Source organism: Crocodylus porosus, unplaced genomic scaffold (assembly GCF_001723895.1).
Source record: "Crocodylus porosus isolate Cpor-Errol unplaced genomic scaffold, CroPor_comp1, whole genome shotgun sequence".
NCBI classification, from domain to species: Eukaryota; Metazoa; Chordata; order Crocodylia; family Crocodylidae; genus Crocodylus; species Crocodylus porosus.
Genome location: NW_017728933.1, coordinates 1,949,531 through 1,968,685, shown reverse-complemented (window position 1 = coordinate 1,968,685; position 19,155 = coordinate 1,949,531). Strand labels below are relative to the sequence as shown.

At 41.1% G+C, this 19,155-nt stretch overlaps 1 protein-coding gene across 7 annotated transcripts in view; it reads right to left on the bottom strand.

Annotated features, from left to right (window-relative positions):
* LRRTM4 (leucine rich repeat transmembrane neuronal 4) overlaps positions 1-19,155 on the bottom strand; it is a 551,455-nt gene that overhangs the window by 343,905 nt on the left and 188,395 nt on the right. For 2 of the 7 annotated variants that reach the window (XM_019545962.1, XM_019545961.1), the window contains exons 1-3: positions 5,404-5,706; positions 4,946-5,158; positions 1,170-2,765 (exon numbers count right to left, since the gene is read on the bottom strand). In XM_019545962.1, coding sequence (XP_019401507.1) covers positions 1,213-2,765; positions 4,946-4,949 — 1,557 coding nt within the window. In that variant the 5' untranslated portion in view covers positions 4,950-5,158; positions 5,404-5,706 and the 3' untranslated portion in view covers positions 1,170-1,212. Of the gene's footprint in view, positions 1-967; positions 2,766-4,945; positions 5,159-5,403; positions 5,800-14,340; positions 14,504-15,403; positions 15,425-19,155 lie in introns of those variants that run through there. The other 5 variants (XM_019545960.1, XM_019545959.1, XM_019545957.1 and 2 more) reach the window with 5 other exon arrangements.

Here is a 19,155-nt window from a genome sequence, read left to right as displayed (position 1 = left end):
GAGCTAACATATTCCAAAAGTGACTGGTGCTTTTGGGTGCCCAACTTCACATAGCTGGAAGGGTCCTGATCTTCAGAAAGTGCTCAAAAGATCAGGCCCTGGGAAAGGATCTGCAGTTGGTCACTGAAAATCAGTAGTTACGTTTAAACCATCTTCACCTTGCATTTTAGCATACCTGAATGTCAAAGACACTGTCCAAGTCCTAACCTGGTTTAAACCCAACCTGCTGAAGTCACTGAATGAGTATGTGAATGAGTCACAACAGACCATTAATGTTTCCCATCGGGATGTTTACAGTGGTGAGAAGAGCCACGTCTAACCTTGCTTTAATACCATAGCAGCATACGCTATGCTATATAAGCAGAAAGTCAGTTACCCAAAGGAGTCTTTGTTGGAACAGTGGAACAAAAACCCATCTTACCATGTATAAATGGGCCGTGTTGATCTAAAGTACAACCCTTTCTGATTTACTGATGTGCTAATTATTACAAAACTACAGCTTAACATATACACATTATGGTACTGTGTTCTATTGATAGACCAGGTCACACAGGTAACAACGACTGCCAGTTTTTTACTTACACTTATAGAGCCAAAAAGACACTTCATGTAAGAGGATGTAACTCTGTTCATTGCAATAGAGCTATACCCCCTATGCCATTTCTTGGTCTCTGAGTTGAACCTTTACAGCAAAAAACACCAAACCAGGCATTTGCAAATGTTACTTTTGAGATAAATGACATCATCTTTTTTAACCCCCTGTCAAATAGGTTGGAGAAGCCCCTGGATGCAATATCAACCCTATTATAAAGATTTTGTTTTCTCCCTAAGCACTCTACTCTGTGTTCCCTAGAACAGCCGGAGCCTTAATCACCTCCCAGTTACACCAGTGCACATTATTAGTGACGCCCTTAAAGCAACTGGTGTAAAATGGGTCCAGGCTAGAGGAAATTTAGGCTCCAGATGTATTTAACATGGCTATTTATTCCAACTTAATCTCATCCTTGGATGAACCTCTTTCAAGTCTGCACTGTTGAAAATAACCACCGTCACTTCCCTGATTGTTGTAATTTAATTAAATAACCTTTCACACTGAGCAAACCCAAAAGCAAAAAGGCTCATTAATCTTTCTAGTGATTAGAGACACCTCAAGAGCTTCAAACATTTACCTCTCCTTCCCAGCTGCTGAAATGGTTTTAGGAGGATCAGGGTTCATACCTCACATTCCCTGGAGCCAGAGATAGTATATGTGCAGGGTCCAGATCCATTAACGGATACATCCATGGTCTCAGAGTTTGTTGGCTTGTAGTCCACATAATACTCCTGTAAAGGGGAGTTCATTTGCCTTTCAGACTCTCTGGCCTTTTTTCTGCGCCTCTTCATAAGAGAGTGTTGCTGGAGTTGTTTCATGCTGGCTGGGTAGCGCTTCCATGACACGTAGATAACCAACAAAATCATAGCCACTGAAAGAAAGAGGGCCACGCTCCCAGCAATGATTTTGTGAAAGGAAACATGCTCATACTCTGGTTCCACTCCAGGCGTCGGCAGGTCTGGAGAAGGACTTGGCGTAACAGAGGTTGGCTGATTACTTTCCAGTTTAGAAACGGTAGGTTTGGGAATAAAAAGTGGCCTCTGGGGTGTTTTAGGTGCCTGGTATGATCTTTCAGTGACCACCACCTGGATTTCGGCACAGATATTATATGTTTCCACAGCATCGCTCACCTTCTCACCCTGGATGTGCTTAGGGCCTGCGCATATCATAGTGCTTTCTTTATTCCCCTTGAAATTCTTAAGCCAAGTAAACAGAGGGCAAATGTTTCGAGTACATTCCCACATATTTCCGGACAGAGTGATGGATGTTAGTGAGATCCATGTATTGATGGTCTCCTGAGAGATGTTGGTGAGTTTGTTGGAATCCAGGTTCAGTTTTTGCAGGTTGGGCAGGCACTGGAACGTCCCAGGCTCTATTCCCGTAATGTCGTTCCCCGATAAATCCAAGTTGTGCAAGGAACTCCAAGTCCATGTTAACCCCTGGCTAATAGACCGGATCCTATTCCACTGCAAATAAATGGATCGAAGGTTGAAGAGGCGTGGAAAGTGGGCAAAGTTGATCTTAGAAAACTGGTTGTGCTCTAGATGGAGCTCTGTTAACTTCAGGAGGCCAGCAAAAGCATTGCGGGATAAACTCCGCAGACGGTTGTAGCCCAAATCCAGAAAATCAAGGTTCCGGCAATCTTGAAAAACTCTGATGGGTACCGTTTTCAGTGAATTTGACCGCAAGTGCAAGATCAAGAGTTTGCGAAGGCCCTTAAACTGCTCCGACTGTAACACCTGCAGCTTGTTGTATGAAAGATCCAGATTGCGGAGATTGGGCACCGGGTGAAATGTTTTGTTGTGCAGATGAGTAATTTTGTTGGAGCTCAGAATTAATTCCTTCAGCCTTCGGATCCCCTGAAATGCATCCTCATCAACGGAGCTGATATAATTATGGTCAAGATAAAGCCAGATGAGCTGATTCAGGCCCGCAAACTGATTTGATTTAAGCTTCTGGATGCTGTTGTACCGTAATGATAAGCCTTGAGATCCTCCAGAAATATTCTGAGGGATATCTCTGAATGCATGAGATTCACAGTACACAATTTTGCCATCACATCTGCAGTTCTTGGGGCAAGCGCGCTGAGCCCCAGTGAGCATAACAAACAGCACCGTAGGAAGTAGCACTAACACCACACTCATGCCTCTCAGCTGCTTAATTAAATGGAAACCTACAATATTAAAAAGAAGACAAATGTGCATTGTAAAACTATTAAAATAAATCACCAGCAGATTACTTATGTCAATGGGGTTTCTACCGAGGCATTAGAGGTCCAGTGGATTTGGAGACAACCTGTTTGTCTCTTCCTGCATTGTTTGCTACATAAATGCCTGTTATCGGTTCACTTCCTAGCCTGCCTCTCACTCCCCACGCACACACACTACCACCACCACTGTGGTTATTCAATTAGTTTTGTGTGATTTATGATCCCAAAGAAGGGCCGGGAGCCTGTCTGCTCTTCCCTTGTTCTCATGTACAACAGCACGCTATGTAGTGGGTATATCCTTAGCACTGGATGCTGAGGTTTTAACAATAAACATATTTGTCAAGTCACTGTTCTGTACTCACCACAGGGTTTCATAGGAACTCAGCCCCAGCTTTCGGTAGTTCAACAAGAAGTAAAATATCTCTTAATAAACCCAGGTGCTTGTAAATCTTTTCCAGTCTGCACCCCCCACAAACGAGTATAAAAAGGAGCTACAGTGATCAGCAGATAGGTAATAAAGTTTGACCTGCCTTTAAAACGTGCCTTTATTCCAAAACGTAAAAAGTAGATGAAAACCTCACTAACCAGCATTTTTCATGTGGAAAAAAAATGTAAACTGTAAACACACATACACACATACAAATACTAGCATATATGTGTATCTAGTGGCCCCAGCCACTATATCGTGCAGCTGATGTAGGGACCCCAGGATCCTAGGATGCCTTCGTTAATATACATATCTCACAATATAGTTTTCGAGATCACTTTATATATGCATCATATGCATGTAAACACATCTACTGATATTTAAATATCTATTATTTTGTTTGTGTTATTTTATGTACTGCATGTGCATACCTATATATGCGTGTGTGTATTTACACACTCATACACATATATAGAAATATGAGTACGTGTGCATATGTATGCACACACGCTTTTTTTTTTTTAAACCAACATTGCATTAAGACCAGCAAGCAAAAAGTGTTAAGTTTAAAGAGTCATAATTTCTTCTGAAACCCCCTTGCTCTTCCTCACTGCCACTGATTTTAATGCTTTGCATTTCAGATGTCAGGCTGATCATTCTGCATTATCTATGCTGCTTTGTAAGAGCAGTCACATTTTACACATTCTTTGAATAATAGTGAGAAGTCTCAGAAATTTCAACCTGTACACATGCACACATGCTTTCTCAGAGCAAATCATAATTTAGGGACCCCCTGGCTCAGTCCAGAGTTGTATTCCCACCCATCATTTGGTTGCTTTCTTCCATCAGCAGCATTTTTAAAGGACTATTTTCTTCTCTATAAATAGTAATTTTATTATTTGTCATACACACACACACACACACACACACAAATTTTGTGCTGCAGTTATTGATTCCAATTTTAAACCACGAGGCAGTAAATTAAATAATTCTTAATCTAAAAAGCCCTTACGCGTCTCTCTCTTTCACTTTAATGGTTAGGTTTTTAATTTAAATCCTGATCTTTTGCTATTGCCTATGTGCCAGCAGCAGCCAGCTAGAAATATGTTCCAGCTATTACAGACAGGGGGGGGAATAAACCTGTCACACTTGAAAAAATAAGACTGGCAAATGACTGCTGGAAATCTAGAAGCTATATTAGGGATATTTATTGAAAGACCAAGTCAGCCTTCTCAAAACCACCTATACAACAAAATCACCCCCCTCTTGCCTACTTCCCACATGCTGCAAAGTGTTAACAATCCTTCCTGGCAACCTGCATAATATCAGTACAGGCTTATCTAACATGCACATAAACCCAAAGGAAATCCTATATGTGCGCGCCTCAGACGTATACAGACACCTATTTAGAGGTGTGTGGGTGAGTTACATCGTGAATGGACTGGCTGTGGTCGTCAGCTCCGTGCATGCATTTACAGATTAATTACATATAAAACAACTGCAGGGGGGAAGGGGTGTGTGTACGTGTGTGTGTGTTTGTGAAGAGGGGGATACACGATCTAAAAATATAATAGCAAGAGCAATGAGTCACCTGGCAAAGGAATGCACCGCTGCTGTTCAGACTGTTCCCCGCTCTCGATCAGCTAATAATCCAACTGAAAAAATATACTGTACATCTGCAGCTGTGCTAAGGAGGAAACAACAAAAGTTCACTTACCCATCCTTTTGTCATCCACAAGCGTATCCCCTTTTTTCTTCCTCCAGCTGTTTTCTTCTCCCTCTCCCTCTCCCGGTTGCTCTCTGTGGCTCTCTCTTTTTTTTTTTAAACTGGGCTCCTTTCTTTAAACCATCGCAACCTTCATGTCACAGCACAGCTGCCACTCACATCACCACCATCCGGCGTGCATGCCAGTAACCCACACAAAGTTCCCTAGAGAGGACAAGCAAGAATTTTGGGGATGAGGAAAGGAAGGGAGAGGGGAAGGGGGTGGGGAAGACAGGACCAGGGATGGGGAGGGTACAGCAGAGGCAGGGAGGGGGGGGAGATACTAAGCTCTGAGAGCCATTGTGTAAGTCATCAGAGAACCATCAGCATTAATTGGCAATCTGCATTTAAAAGCTATAGCAAAGGTAAACCAACTTCTCTGGGAGGAATAAAAAAATCTTCCCCAGTACCTAGCATCCCTTATTCTGCTGCCTTTTGCCATTCCCAGACACAGCAATCCATCCTCCAGCTCTCCAGCTCCTGAAGCAAGCAGGCCTCCTGTGCTGTTTAAAAGACCCCAGTTTAAAAGCTATGCAGGATAGGTTTATCCATTTAGCTGGTCAGGTTTAAAGTGTTTTGTAGCTGTGCTGAGAGGCAGCTCTTGTCTAATTCAGAAGGCTTTCCAGAGAGTGATGATGCTCTGGAGCTTGTTGGTGCTAATGTTCTAGTTTGTGATACACTGAGTGCCCTCCACTGGAGAAAACAGATCACACATTAAAGGCATGAACAAGTGATCCTGTCATTGCTATGCAGACTTTCCTCTTTCAGAAAAGAAAATTAAAGACACAGTATTGCTTCCTCCCTCCCGCACCCCATCTTCCTTCCCAGATTATTAAACATTTATGCCATGGATTTTCCTGCAATTACTGTAGCAGACAAAAGGCATGCCTAAAACACATCTACCTGACCCAAATATTTTTCTTGTGCAAATTACAGGCCCTTTTTAATTCCTTTATTCACTGCAGGGGGCAGGGGGGATGGAGGGGAGATGCTTATAGATTAATAATGAAAATGCTTTTAAAGATACTGGGTGGGGGCTATAAAATATACAAATCTATCATCTGCATACAGGGTATTTAATTAAAAGTGCTATGTTGAAATGTAAACAGACTGAAAATGGCTTTTTGTAAAAATTCAGCTAAGTGCTTTTTGCCAGAATTTTTTTTTTTTTTAATTTCAATATATAATGCAAGGCTGGAGAGGCCTAATGACAGACACCTTTTTCCAAATTGAAAAGTAGTCAGGTCTCACAAACAGAGCACTGGCCTGGGGTTCAGGACACATAGTTTCTACTTGGATTTTCTGTGCAACCATAAGGACATCACTTTTGTGGTGTTTCATCTCCCAACCTTGATCTACCTTGCTTATTTTAGGGCCTGACCCAACTCCTGCTACATTCTTTGGAAAGATGTCAGTGGGCTTTGAATCGGGGACATGCGATTCCTGATGAGTCGACCAGATTTTCCAGAGGGTTGAGCCCTCAATGTGTAGATATTTTCCGAAAATCTGGATACTTACTAACATGCCTAAAAAGGACCCGAGCTCTTCAGAAAATTTGTCCTCACTTGTAGGTGCTGTGGTATTCTGAAAATAATGGCCAATGTGTCTAGAAAGCACTTAGCACAATAAACCTTGATCTTGTTGGAGGTCTCTGTATGCTACCACTATTCATTTGACCACTATTAATAAAATAAAATCCCATTATCCTCCAGGGCCAGATTGCAAGCTTATTTTTTTCTAGATTTCTTATTCCTTTATCAAGCAAAAAGATTACTGGCTCCAGTAGGAATTTTGCTCTGCATAAAAAAATAAGGTTTTAATATTGCAATCAGTTTTAAATGAAATCAAGGTCACCAAACCTTCTCTGCTTTATCCTTCCCAACCATTCTCAGTCAACGTCAGGATTCACACCTGACAAAAGAGTTCAGTATTTGGCTTTCATTGACCAGGGCCAAGCAAAATAGCTCCCCGCCAATAAAACACAGAAATAGGGTCTAGTCAACATATTTCATCCTGTTCCAGAAACCTAACATCTCACTATTGAGATATGTTTTGATCCAGGTTTTGATTTTATCTTCTTATAATGATTTTGGGCCATTTGCATATAATAATTCCAAGTTTTAAATTTGGATTCATCTACATTACTAAATAGTATGATGTTTTACAATTATCAGGATAAAGCTATCAAGCTAGTCCCATGTCAGAGGCATCCAACATTGTTCAAGGTTTAATCATAATGACATGATTATGAAAGCAATGTGTCCATATCTACAGTTTTCGTGATCGGCATCATTTTTGTTCTCATTTTGTTATCATTTTTAAGCATGATAATATTTCCTAATATAAACAGTGCCAGAGTCTGGGATCCTGGGATTTGGAATAGATAGTTCTCTAAGAAGAACTACGTGGAACGTGGCCAAAAATTAAAGCTGAATTGAATCAGGTTTTGTTTTGGGTTTTTTCCCCCCAGAGCAAGGAAGATCCAAAAAGCCTGCAAACATTTCTGTGTGGTTTTCTATCCTGGGCTTCTGTATCACTTCCTTTTTCTGAAACAAGAAGTGCCAGAACTGTCCTCATTCTCTACGCTCTCAGGTAAGCAAGAAAACAGTTGTATTTGCTGCTGTAAAAGTCCATGAACTTTTCCTACTAAAATTTTGATTTTTAACTGGAAAACCATAACCCCCCAAACTGAAATCTCTAGCAGTTCCACCAATGCCTACCCCCGCAAAATGTTTCAGTCAACAACAACAACGGTCTGGGTTTTTTCTTTGTTTTCTCACAAAAAATAGTGAGAAAGCCAGTTCAATAATCAGTAAATTGTACAGGGCCAGGCTAAAAATGTTACTTGATATTTCTATTCCAGGCACAGGAATTACAGAAAACTTGCCTGAAGTTTAGGAAAGCATAGAGAGGTTTAAGATGCTCCAAACGACAAGGTGTCCTGCCCACTATCATCTGCAAAAAATTGTCAGTACACACTGAAATCCATTTTTTATCATCTAGACCGATAACTCCGCATTCGTTTGGTTAAGATCCTGATCAATACCATAGCAAAGGTTGGGGAGTAGGGTGGTAGGGGGTCATCTTGGACTTGAGCCTTTTAGCTTCAGTTTTTTCTTGTTTCATGGAGAAATACGTACTTATTAATAAACTACAAATAATAGTTGTGCATAATATTTACAAGGCACATGACATTTTCAAAGTGCTGCACTGACCCTAAAAACAATGTGTACGTTGCCTGAAATACAGACACATCATTACAGATCCATAGCCAAGTTCAGCACCACAGCCCACTGCAATCCACAGCCACTGGGAATGGCATGGTGGTATTTTCTGCCCCCCCCCCCCCTTACAGTAGATGGAGCACATTATGCATTAATACCAAGTCCAGGGGTTCAAAAGTTCAGAAGTCAGCCAGAAAAAAAAGATCAAGAGATTGATTTAGAATCTCATGATTTCTAATTCATGAGATTATAAAAAAGAACAATGTGTTGTAAATTCTTTGTATTTGTCTTCTTGTTTCCGAGCATTTAAAATGTATTTGAGTACTATTTTAAGGTCTTTTTTGGAGAACTACCAGAGTCAAACTTACACATTCTTAACCCAGTACCTGTGACATTTGTAGGGGTTCTCCCCCAAAAACCGTTTCGTATGATAAGCTTTTTAAAAGCCCTGCATAGTTGCATGTTAAATTTCTGTTGACTGCCACAGGAGTTGGACATTTAATTCTTGTCCACAATTTGAAAAGCCCCAGCCACTAACTGGTTGACAAATGGAGTACTTCTTCACAAAAACTTGATGAATTTTTTCTTGTTTTTCTAATTTAATTTGAAAAAAATAATGGTCACCATGTCTAATAAATATCCAGATTCACTGGCTGCTTACCAATGTTATCTCATTCATAAAAACTTGTAAAGTACATGTAGAGCTCTAATTATGAATGCCTCAGCCAGATCATTGTCTTATTCATTTAATTGATTTTAAAAAATTAGGGCCTGGAGGAACCATTTCAAAAGCCAGGACGACCTCTTGTATCATCTGCCAAAGAACTTTACCCAAAAATTTCTGCATTAAGTCCATAGTTTCTGTCTCTCACATTTTTGAAAGGCAGAAAAGGATGGAGAATCTACTACATCCTGTCCCCTGGCTAATTAACCTTCTGTTGAACAGTTTGAGGATGAGAGCTCTGACCACGAAGGCTTTGAGAGCTGCCGTTTATTGCTTCATGCCACAGTGATCCGGCAAACAGCCATTTCACGTATTTTCCAACTGCATAGCTAGAACGTACTTGCCTCCCTTGTACGCCTGCGTAACCCTGTTGCTCACTACTTCCCCTAATGAACACTGTTATTAATGCTCGACACAGGCACTATTCGGTCAGACCTCTGTGACTGAGACTCAGCATCTTAGGCACGTAACTCACAAATGACCGTGTGCACAGGTACGTCTGTAGGACCTACAAATTTACTTCTTTCTAGTCTGGTGCTAGCATAACATGTGGAGATCTCTCTGAATGAGTCTACAGAGTGGAGGAGTATGTTACTACCCCCCAGCTACACAGTCTGAACTCTTCAGCCTCAATGAGATCGCTTGGGTGGGGTCTTTATCTCAAGTAGCAGTAACTCCTGCTTTTAGCTCTCCTGGTCCTTGCTTCAGTCCTCAGTGTACTGGCCAAGAGGGTGGTCATCATCACATGAGTACAACTGCACCAAGTGAAGAGGAAGCTGTCTTTAAATAAGAGATGGGGTGCAGAAGGGGAATCAATCACTCTTAACTCTTTAGCACCTGAATAGTCTACCCTCCATCATAACATTAGCTGCCTTCAAATCTATTTCAAAGCTGGTTTCACTATTCATTTTCTCATTCGTTTTAATTTTGTTTCAGGTTTTAAATCACATTTTCTTAAACAGTTATGTAATTTTCATTCGTAAATTAATGTGAATAAGAATAAATGTCAGACTTCTCTCATGTCTGTGTTTGGCTGGGATGATCTAGTTGGGGATGTTCCTGCTTTGAGCCGGGGGTTGGACTAGGTGACCTTCTGAGGTCCCTTCAACTCTCACTTTCTATGATTTTAACAACACAAATTTAGACCACAGTTCACATATCAACCAATATGCTGCCTGGCTATTCAGAAACACAGTAGCCACTTGTCACCTCCCTAGCCAACATCTAACCAGCCACAAATTGACTTCATGCTATCACAGAAGCATATATCTTCACGTCCATCCCAACACCAAGCCCTCAAGTACAAACTTCTCAAAAATGGTCAGACGTAGGAGTTAGCAAAGAATCTCCCATTTACTACTCCGGGTCTTGGATCAGTCATTAGGAGACCTGTGAATGCAGATCACCTTATAAACTTATCATACATGTCTGCTGATTCATACCATTATGAATCATGGGATAATACACAGTTGCTCTTACAGCCTTGTCCACCTTACTGGTCACATCTGTGCTGGGAAGAACACGTCGTTTAGGCAATGCATTAAAGGATACATCTTAAATGGAAAGTTACCTAACAAAAGCTGAGCTCCTAGCACATTAAAAAAACATACTGGCTGGTCATGGCTAACTAAGGCATGGACCCTACCCTGGAAGACACTCAAACTTCTGTTACTGCAGTGCATACCTCCTGAGAAGCACAGGTGTTAGGATAAGAAATATCTGAGGGCAATTCAGCTGCTGCTCTCTACCCTGAGGTGGCTGGAGCCTGCCTTGCTATGCAGACTATACAGGCTGCATGCAGACATGCAGCAGGGTGAGCCTCAGGTGCAGGTGGTGATAGCGTTAGAAGTCCTCCTGGGCAGAGCACTGTGGCTGCACCAGATTCACAAGCAAAGAGTGCTCAAACCACATAGCTAGGCAGACCTGGGATAGCCAGCAATGGGTGCATGGAGGCAACCAGAAAAGGTGGCTCATGAATACTGACACGGTTGTGCTACCAGAGATCCAGAGTGATCAGATCAGGACAAGGTGAGGCTTTATACCAACCTTTATTCCAGCTTTATTACAACAGTTGACCTTGTACATTGTTATTATGGCAGTATCAGCCTACTTTCTACTGCCCTGGCTCATGAAGCACAGGCTGGATGCAAGAGCACCTGGCAGAAGAAGGTTTAATTATACGCTAAGCAACTTCAAGGATGGTGGCTGAATGTTTATTTGGGTGATTTAAGACAAAACGGTTCTGGCCTACCAAACAGCTTGAAAGCTGCTGTGTGTAATGCCATCCACGTTATTTGGATGTGCTGTTCGCTGCAGAACATTTGGGAGAGAAAGGCACGTAGCTGTTCCCAGGAGTGGGGCAGGGGGTCTCACAGGAGCAGGGAGCTGGAAGTGAACCTGTGATAAGAGAGTCTGACTCCATAGGAAACAGAGAATGCTTTATAGGCTTTCATTGCCGCTTTGCAGGGGGAATGATCATAATGACTTTAAATATTGCACAATGTGGGCCCAGAAGAATATTCAGAATGAATAATATGTCACAGTACTGGAGTGCTGTATCAATGCAACTGTGAGATTAATATATTGCATTTTTTTTTCTATTTTTTTTGCAAACAGTGTAGTCACTTAGACGTTCTGCTTATTCTGAGACTTAAAATTCATGTCACTCTTTATTACTTCCAAATGTTAACATAGCAGCACTGAATGAGCAGCAAAAAGAAGTTAGCAGCGCGGCTACAACATAAACTATCCTTCCGACAATGTAAACAATAGAATAAAATAAAAATTCCAAAAGGAATAGAAACCCAGTTCCTTCAGTAAAGACCCCGAAGAAATGATTTCATGTCACATGAAAGGCAGATGATTGGTCCTCAGCTTAAACTTGCTTTCCTTCCCCTTCACCGCATTCAGCTGCGAGGACACTGGGCCATATGCTCCAAGTACACCTTTTTCCACGTACCTCTGAATCTATGCCAAGATTTGTCCACTGACTGCAGGACACGGATGAATAGCCAGCTGATACAGGCTTGAGCAATAGCCAGGCAGAGGATGGTATTCCAGTGGGCATTTTCTAAAGGTTGATGACCTTGCTAAGCAGTCACTCCATCACCTCCCTATATGGATTTCACTCTTCTCACTGCCACGTGCTGCCATTGCGAGCTGTACTCACCTCCTGCCTGGCACTGCTCACCTCCTCCATCACTTGCCTTTTATGCTCTAGGAATCAGTCCGTCATACTGAAAATCTCTCTGTTCATCTCTTACAGCAAGCTCTCTCCGGCCTTTTTTTTTGTATTTTCCTTACTGTCTACGTATGTCTTATCAAAGATCAATATTATCATGGAGCACCTTTTCACAAGTGGATAAATGTCCCTGAAAAACCAATGTTACATCCACCAAAAATTTTAATAAAAATAAAAAGCTCATCCAAACTTCTCATGCATGATAATATACTTCTCATTATATACACTATATAAATAACTGTTATATACTATTAGATATTATATATAATATTACATTATATTATGCATTACGAGCAATAATACTGCGGAAACCAAAAGCATATAAAATGATATGGTTAGGAATGGTGCTATATCCCTCCTAACAACAACCAAATGTGACTACACAGTACTCACCCTCCTTCAGGGATATAATTTCTTCTGCTGCTTCCAGTTCATCTTGGGTTGTGGGAAAAGTCCTCGGGTCACCACTAATTTGCAGGTGCTGTGGAAAGCAGCGTGGGTGTACCATGGAGGTGAAGTGGAGGTTTGCTCTGAGTCCTCTGGCCTTCTAGTACATGACCTTTCAGAGATTTGTTGTTTTTTTTCTCCTTCTGCACTGAGATCCCATCTGTTCAATCCCTTTTGCTTCCAGTATCTCAGAGATATTGTTATAAAATAGTAGATGGTGGGTACATTTCTCCAATTATGGGCCTTACTGATATCACGCCACGGATTTACAAGAAGGCTGGCATCAGCATCTGGCCAGCTGGCAGCATTTTGGGAGGATGATTTCTTAGACTGCATCTCTGTTCAGATGCAGTAAAATGAAGCACACATGATGCAGGCAAAGGTGGGATGCAAAAAGCTGACCCAGGTTATTTCTAGTGCAGAAGCAAGGAGGAGTCAGACAAGAAACTACACGCCAGGTGGAATTAGCACTGTAGGACAAAGACTTCTCACTACCAGGTAGGCAGATTTCCAGCCCATGCCGAAGTGAAGCCTAGTCCAAGCATATTTTGCGACTGTTACTACCTCCAAACCCAAGTTAGGTCATTCAGTGTAGAAGTGAAAGGCAACACGTGGGCTAGAGGCCAGGGCATCTTTATTGTGGAGACATAACTGTGATTATTCACTTTGAGCATCGTGTTAAATAAAACATGAAACGTACTGTCTAGCGCATGTCCTAATTTCATACACTCTCTTCAGTGTAAAAGAATCTGGGACTTTTTGCGGTTTAGGATCTATCCTATGTCTACATGATGATACTATAAAAACATCCTAAAATTAGCATTTTCTCATTTATCAAGGATTTTTCAGCCTTCATCTTGCTCAGTCTGTTTCCACTTTTCAATTTGTGGTATGCATGCATTTGATATTGCTGTAGTGGGTGTCTGAGCTCCCGGAAGCTAGACAAGGTCTTATCCTTTTATTAGTATTTCAATATATTCGTCTACAACAACAGTGAAAAATATTGCCTGGATACAAGCAAAAATAGAGGGCCAAGCTCCTGAAGCCCTGACTGCATGCAGAATGCACCTGGTTTCCAAGCTGGATGGAAGCCCTATGTATGCTATATGCCACTTAAATAAACCCATATGGACAGATTGTAAGAAGGGTTCAACAGCAATTTAAACATCCAAGCAACTGCTTAGATTTTCAAAAGAGCTGAGCAGTGTCCAGAATCTGGCCTTTATGTTGGTGCCTCCATGGAAGGTGCTGTTATGCAATTCTGACATTAACCTGAGGATTTTTTTTAAAAATGGCCCTCAAAACCTTCTTACGCCTTCCCTCAATGATTGGCAGCTGCCTACCGGCTGATGAAGAAGCTCTGCCTACTTCATTAAATTGGGAGAGATTAAATTAACCAAAACACCCCCCTCCCCCCACACCTATATCAAGTTGATTATGAGTCAATGCAGCCTTCTTTGAATACGCCCACAGCTTCTAAAAATACTGTATTGCTTGAAAGAATTAAACTCAAAATATACCCAAGAAACAAAGCCTCAGTTTTCAGCAGCATTTGTCAGAGCAGTCTGGAATCTTGCTAAAAAGCCCTCAAATTATTCATTATTTCTCTCTTTAGTACATCAAGTTCCAGGTTCTCCAAGCACTGGTTTCACATGTGACATTTACTTTGTGACACCAGAACACGCCAAAACTAGGCAATAACTACACAAACCAGTTCAGACAGCATGAATCAGCTTATCAGACCTTTGGGATGGAGATTTTTTATCTCCGCTGTTTCGGTGCAGCAGAAGTACACATTCATCACTTAGAAAGGAAGGTCTAAAGGCATCCATCAGGAATATATCTGCTTGTGTGCTTCAATTAAGAATGAATCAGCACTGGAAATGGCCAAAATATTTTTCAAAATAAAAGGTACCTTAATGTAAAAATGTTGTGCATTTGTTTGTGTAACAGCAGCATCCCTGCTTTTGACATCCATTGTCACTTTTGTACAAAACAAAAGGAAACAAAACAGTCTCTTAAACTGATTTTTTTTAAAGGAAGTTGCCCCCCAAAATGAACACATTTCAATCTGGGGAATTTGTTTTTCTTAATTAACAACTAAAAATATTGAACATTTTTATTCATCTGCGAGGTAAGGAAGTGACAATTTATAAATGAGGAACTGAAACAAATTTCTATGCAGGTTAGGCACCTAAATCCCTCTGAGGATCTGGGCCTACATAGGATCATAGGAAAGTAAGGCTGGAAAGGAACTCATACGGTCATCTAGTCCCCTCCACTTGAGGCAGGGTCATCCCTGACTAAATCATCCCAGCAAGTGTCCGTCCAACCTGCTCTTGAAAACTTCCAGGGATGGAGATTGCACAGCTTGTCAACATAGCCTGTTTCAATGCCCGACCTCCTAGTCAGAAAGTTCCTAACAAGCGCCCATCTAAATTTCTTCTGTTGCAGTCTGTGGTCATTGCTTCTAGTGCTGTCTCCTACAGCCACAGAGAAAAGTCCATCCCCATATTTTCTCTATATTCACCGTTCAAGTAGTTGAAGACTATTACCCAAGCTCCCCTCAGTCTTCTTTCCAGACTAAACATGATTTGAGCAAAGTCACATGAAATGTCTGTAGCAGAGCTTGGAATCAAAGACTAGTCTTGTATGGCACAGGCTAGGCATCTTTCTACGCTAGTTTTATCCTGCTTTTCTTCTCATATAACCTTGCCCTCTGCTCGGGGGATGTGAAACATTCACACAGCACTATGGTAGTATTTTATACTCACTTTCCTTTGGGCAAAGTACAGGGTAGTTACAAATTTGCACTATGGATTTAGTGTGGGTAAGGAGGTCCATCCTTACTCTTCAAAGTTCACAGCTTCAGATGCATTGCTACTATAACTTCTTGGCATGACAGCGTCAGGAATTTCCAAACCTAAATGCATGAGCTGCTATAATTTGAACAAGGAGGCAAGATTCTTCTCTTTGATAGACTTCTGGTGCTGTAGTTTGGTCTAAGCGCTAAAATGAACACACACCAGAAATCTATGAAGGACAGAAATATTCAGTTACTGGTGGGGTCACATTTCTCACTAGAAAACCACTCTCTCTCCAATCTCTCAGTTCTAAACCTGAAAGGGAATTTACAAAACACTTTTCACAGACCAGCCTATGAACTCCACTTCATCAACCTCCTGGATACAAAAAAAAAATGGACTAAATATAGACATTGGATTTATGACACATTATAAACTGCCTGACATCTGACTCCCCAGGTACTTCTCCACTATTTACATGCTACGTTCATGCCCCTTCTCTCTCCCCCTACCCAGCCTGACTCCTCAATTTACATCTTCACTGACTGCCTGTTTTGCATGCAGACCAGCCTCTGGCTTCTTTACTATTCCTTCCAGCCAGGAAGAGCACACACCAACTGCAGAGACTTTCTCGGCCCGATGAAGGGTTTTTAAACCTGAAAGCTTGCTAAGATTTTTTTCCCCCAACTATTTAAGTTGGTCTAATAAAAGATATCAGATTCACCCAAAGAACTTTGTCTACCTATGTCCTTAGACCAACACAGCTACCGCCTGCACCCCTTCAAATAGTAGTAGCACTGCAGCTGTAAGGCAAAATTCGATTCAGCTTCAGAACTGTGCCACTTTTTACCAGCAGAGGATCTGAAGCCCTAAAAATCACCAGACATTTTTAAAACTTAGTTTGGGTTCGACTTATTGTAACAGCCACCAAACCTAGTATTATCACAGTCTAATTTTGAGAAAGAGAAAGGAAAAAAAACCCAATTCAGTAAGAAAAAACAATTTCTGCTAATGAAACATCTCCTTTCCCCCCTCCCTCTTCACTTTAAATTAAATTTTGCCCTTTAAATTCAAAATGATGCTGAGGCATATAATATGCCATTTACCCACTTTCCATTCCTCTCTTGCACAGTAATTGTGTTTGAGGTTATCATTTATATTGGAGATCATCCTTGAGTTAGTTAATTGGGCCTGAAGCTCTATAAAAATAATTCAGACTGGCCAATTGTTAATAAATTTAAAGCCTTACAATTTGTTTCATCCTTGGAACAATTCAACAGGCTAAAAAGTCACTTGTCTTTATTCCTAATGTTATTAAAGAAGGAAACGTCTAAGCCTTGCAGTATTAGGTTATTGCATTAATGTATGGTCATTTACGTTTCAAAGTGGAAAATGAGAGTGCTGGCATGTGTGGAATACCAGCCACGTCAATTTTTAAAGCAAGACAAGATTTACTAAACATGTCTATAACATTGTAATGCAGTCCATTTTACAAGCTACAGAGGGAATGTTTCCATTCTCCTTCTCTGGATGATTTCTCTGAGGATAGTAATCAAAGCCTTATTTAGTTATTGGATCAAGAGGGTGGCCTAATATTTACAACCAAAGCCACTCAACTGGTCAGAGCCTTGCAAACTTATCTCACCATGGGGAGTGACATCCACAAAAGGGTTATTTTAGAAGCGAGTAAGAATCACTCCTGTGTAGACAATAAGTATGAGGCCTGCAAGCTACTTAAACCCTGAAAATGTGGGGTTTAGTGCAGTTATAGTCTCATCCTCAGTTGAAGACTTCGCTATGGCTCCACCTGCGCACAGAAGTGAACGCCACCTAGACGCTACAAAGCAGGCTCCACCTTCTATTACACCCGTGAGGTTTTGTTTTGATGAACAGATATTACTTATTGGTGTTTAAGTGGCCATTTGCAGCTGTTGTTCTTTCTCCTGCTGAAGAAGTATTATGTTAAAATGCTTGCGCTGTTTACACACCGGAAAAGACTCACCTTCCCACTTACGCTATTTCAGTCTACCTCTACAGTCTCCATTTGCACAGCAGGCATATCTTAAGAGTTTATAAAGGGCTGGTAGACGCTTTAATCCATGGTTATTCATTGCTAAAGAGTTCTACATATGACTTACAATAGCTTATACGCATTCATAACACCTTCACCTGATGTGCTTTTAACCCTCTATATCATACATATATATCTCCTGCTTTGTGCACATCCTTTCACGGCATCTGATGAAGTGAGCTTCAGCTCACAAAAGCTTGTGCTATACTTAGGTTAGTCTCTAAATATGCAAATCTATGCTGCCTTCTATCATATGCAATTCAGATTGGTACTAGCTATTACTTTCTTATTAGTCTTTCATCACCTATTCAGAAACATATCCCTAATAGCAAATATGACCATCTTCACTCAAGATGCTAGCTCTGTAGTTTGTGTTAGGATCCTCTGCCTCCACATTAAAGGTAAGAAAGGTGACCAGCAGGGGTAAAATGTGCAATCCCAGGTCCCTGAGGCAGCTCAAGTTCTGAGCCACAATTAGAGTACAAGGCCAGGTCAGACAGCAGGCAGGTTAAGAACAAGGACTGAGGCCTAACTCTCAAAGTCTGCTCTTTTTTTAAAGGGTCAAATGTTCAAAATGCCAGATTTTCAAGTACATAGCACTTGACCGGGAACTGAGTTGCAATACTTTTTCACAGGGCATTTAGAAGAAGCAATCTTTTCCTTCAAAATTTCCAACAAAAATGTCACAGCTTGGCATTGGAAAAAAAATATCAGAAACATTTTTCCAAAACAGAAGTACATTTTTACCAAAAGGAAAAACAAAATATCATTTAGGGGAGGAGTTGCATGGAAACATTTCAACCAGTTTTATCCTGAACCACTAAAGGAAGAAACTTTCCCAGTGATTTTCAAAATCTGGCCTTTTATTTTTATGCCTTAATAAGAGTGAGCATTATTGAAAACCTGCTTTTGGGTTCCTAATGGCTCATGAAAACTCACAGCGCAGTGCCATGTGCATGGTGCATCTCCTTTACTTAGTGTTAAGCAAAGGTGCCAAACTGATCAACCTGGAGAATGACACTATCTAGCCATGTAAGAGGTACAGCATGGCCAGCAGCAGTTCAGGCTTTTTTCATGCTGTCCCACCAATGCACTTTTATTCCTGAGCTGGAGTGCATACAAGTGGGAAAGCTGTTCAGTCTCCAAGGCACAAATCAAACCTTTGGCTCAGCTGCTGAAAAAGGTCAATGAGGCTATTTTGTAGTGCCAATAGCGATGGAGATTTTGCGATGTGTGCATCTGCCTAGTAGAACCTGGACTAGCATCACCAGCTAATTGTTACACAAGTCATCAGACAAGCCACTAGCCAACTTTGGCTGGATTCAGAGCAAACTGGATTCAAACCAATGACCTCGGGTGAAAGGCTCTGTCGATGCATTTCCATTGTGTTATTTAGTCAGACAGATATTTAATTAAAATAATGAGGATTCAGGAATGATTCCAGCCAAAGGATATGCAGCTGCAGTTCATTAAGAGACTGCTTTAAAAACATAAGTCACTTCTGTAATGCTGGGAATTGTACCTTTCAGTGGTTTAACTTCACAGATCTAAGTTTGGGGGGGAAGATCTGCAGAAGCATCTGTTCTGTTAAGCAGAGGCAGCTGGAATGGAACGAATTTCAACACTTTGGTGTTTTACACTGGGGTATCAG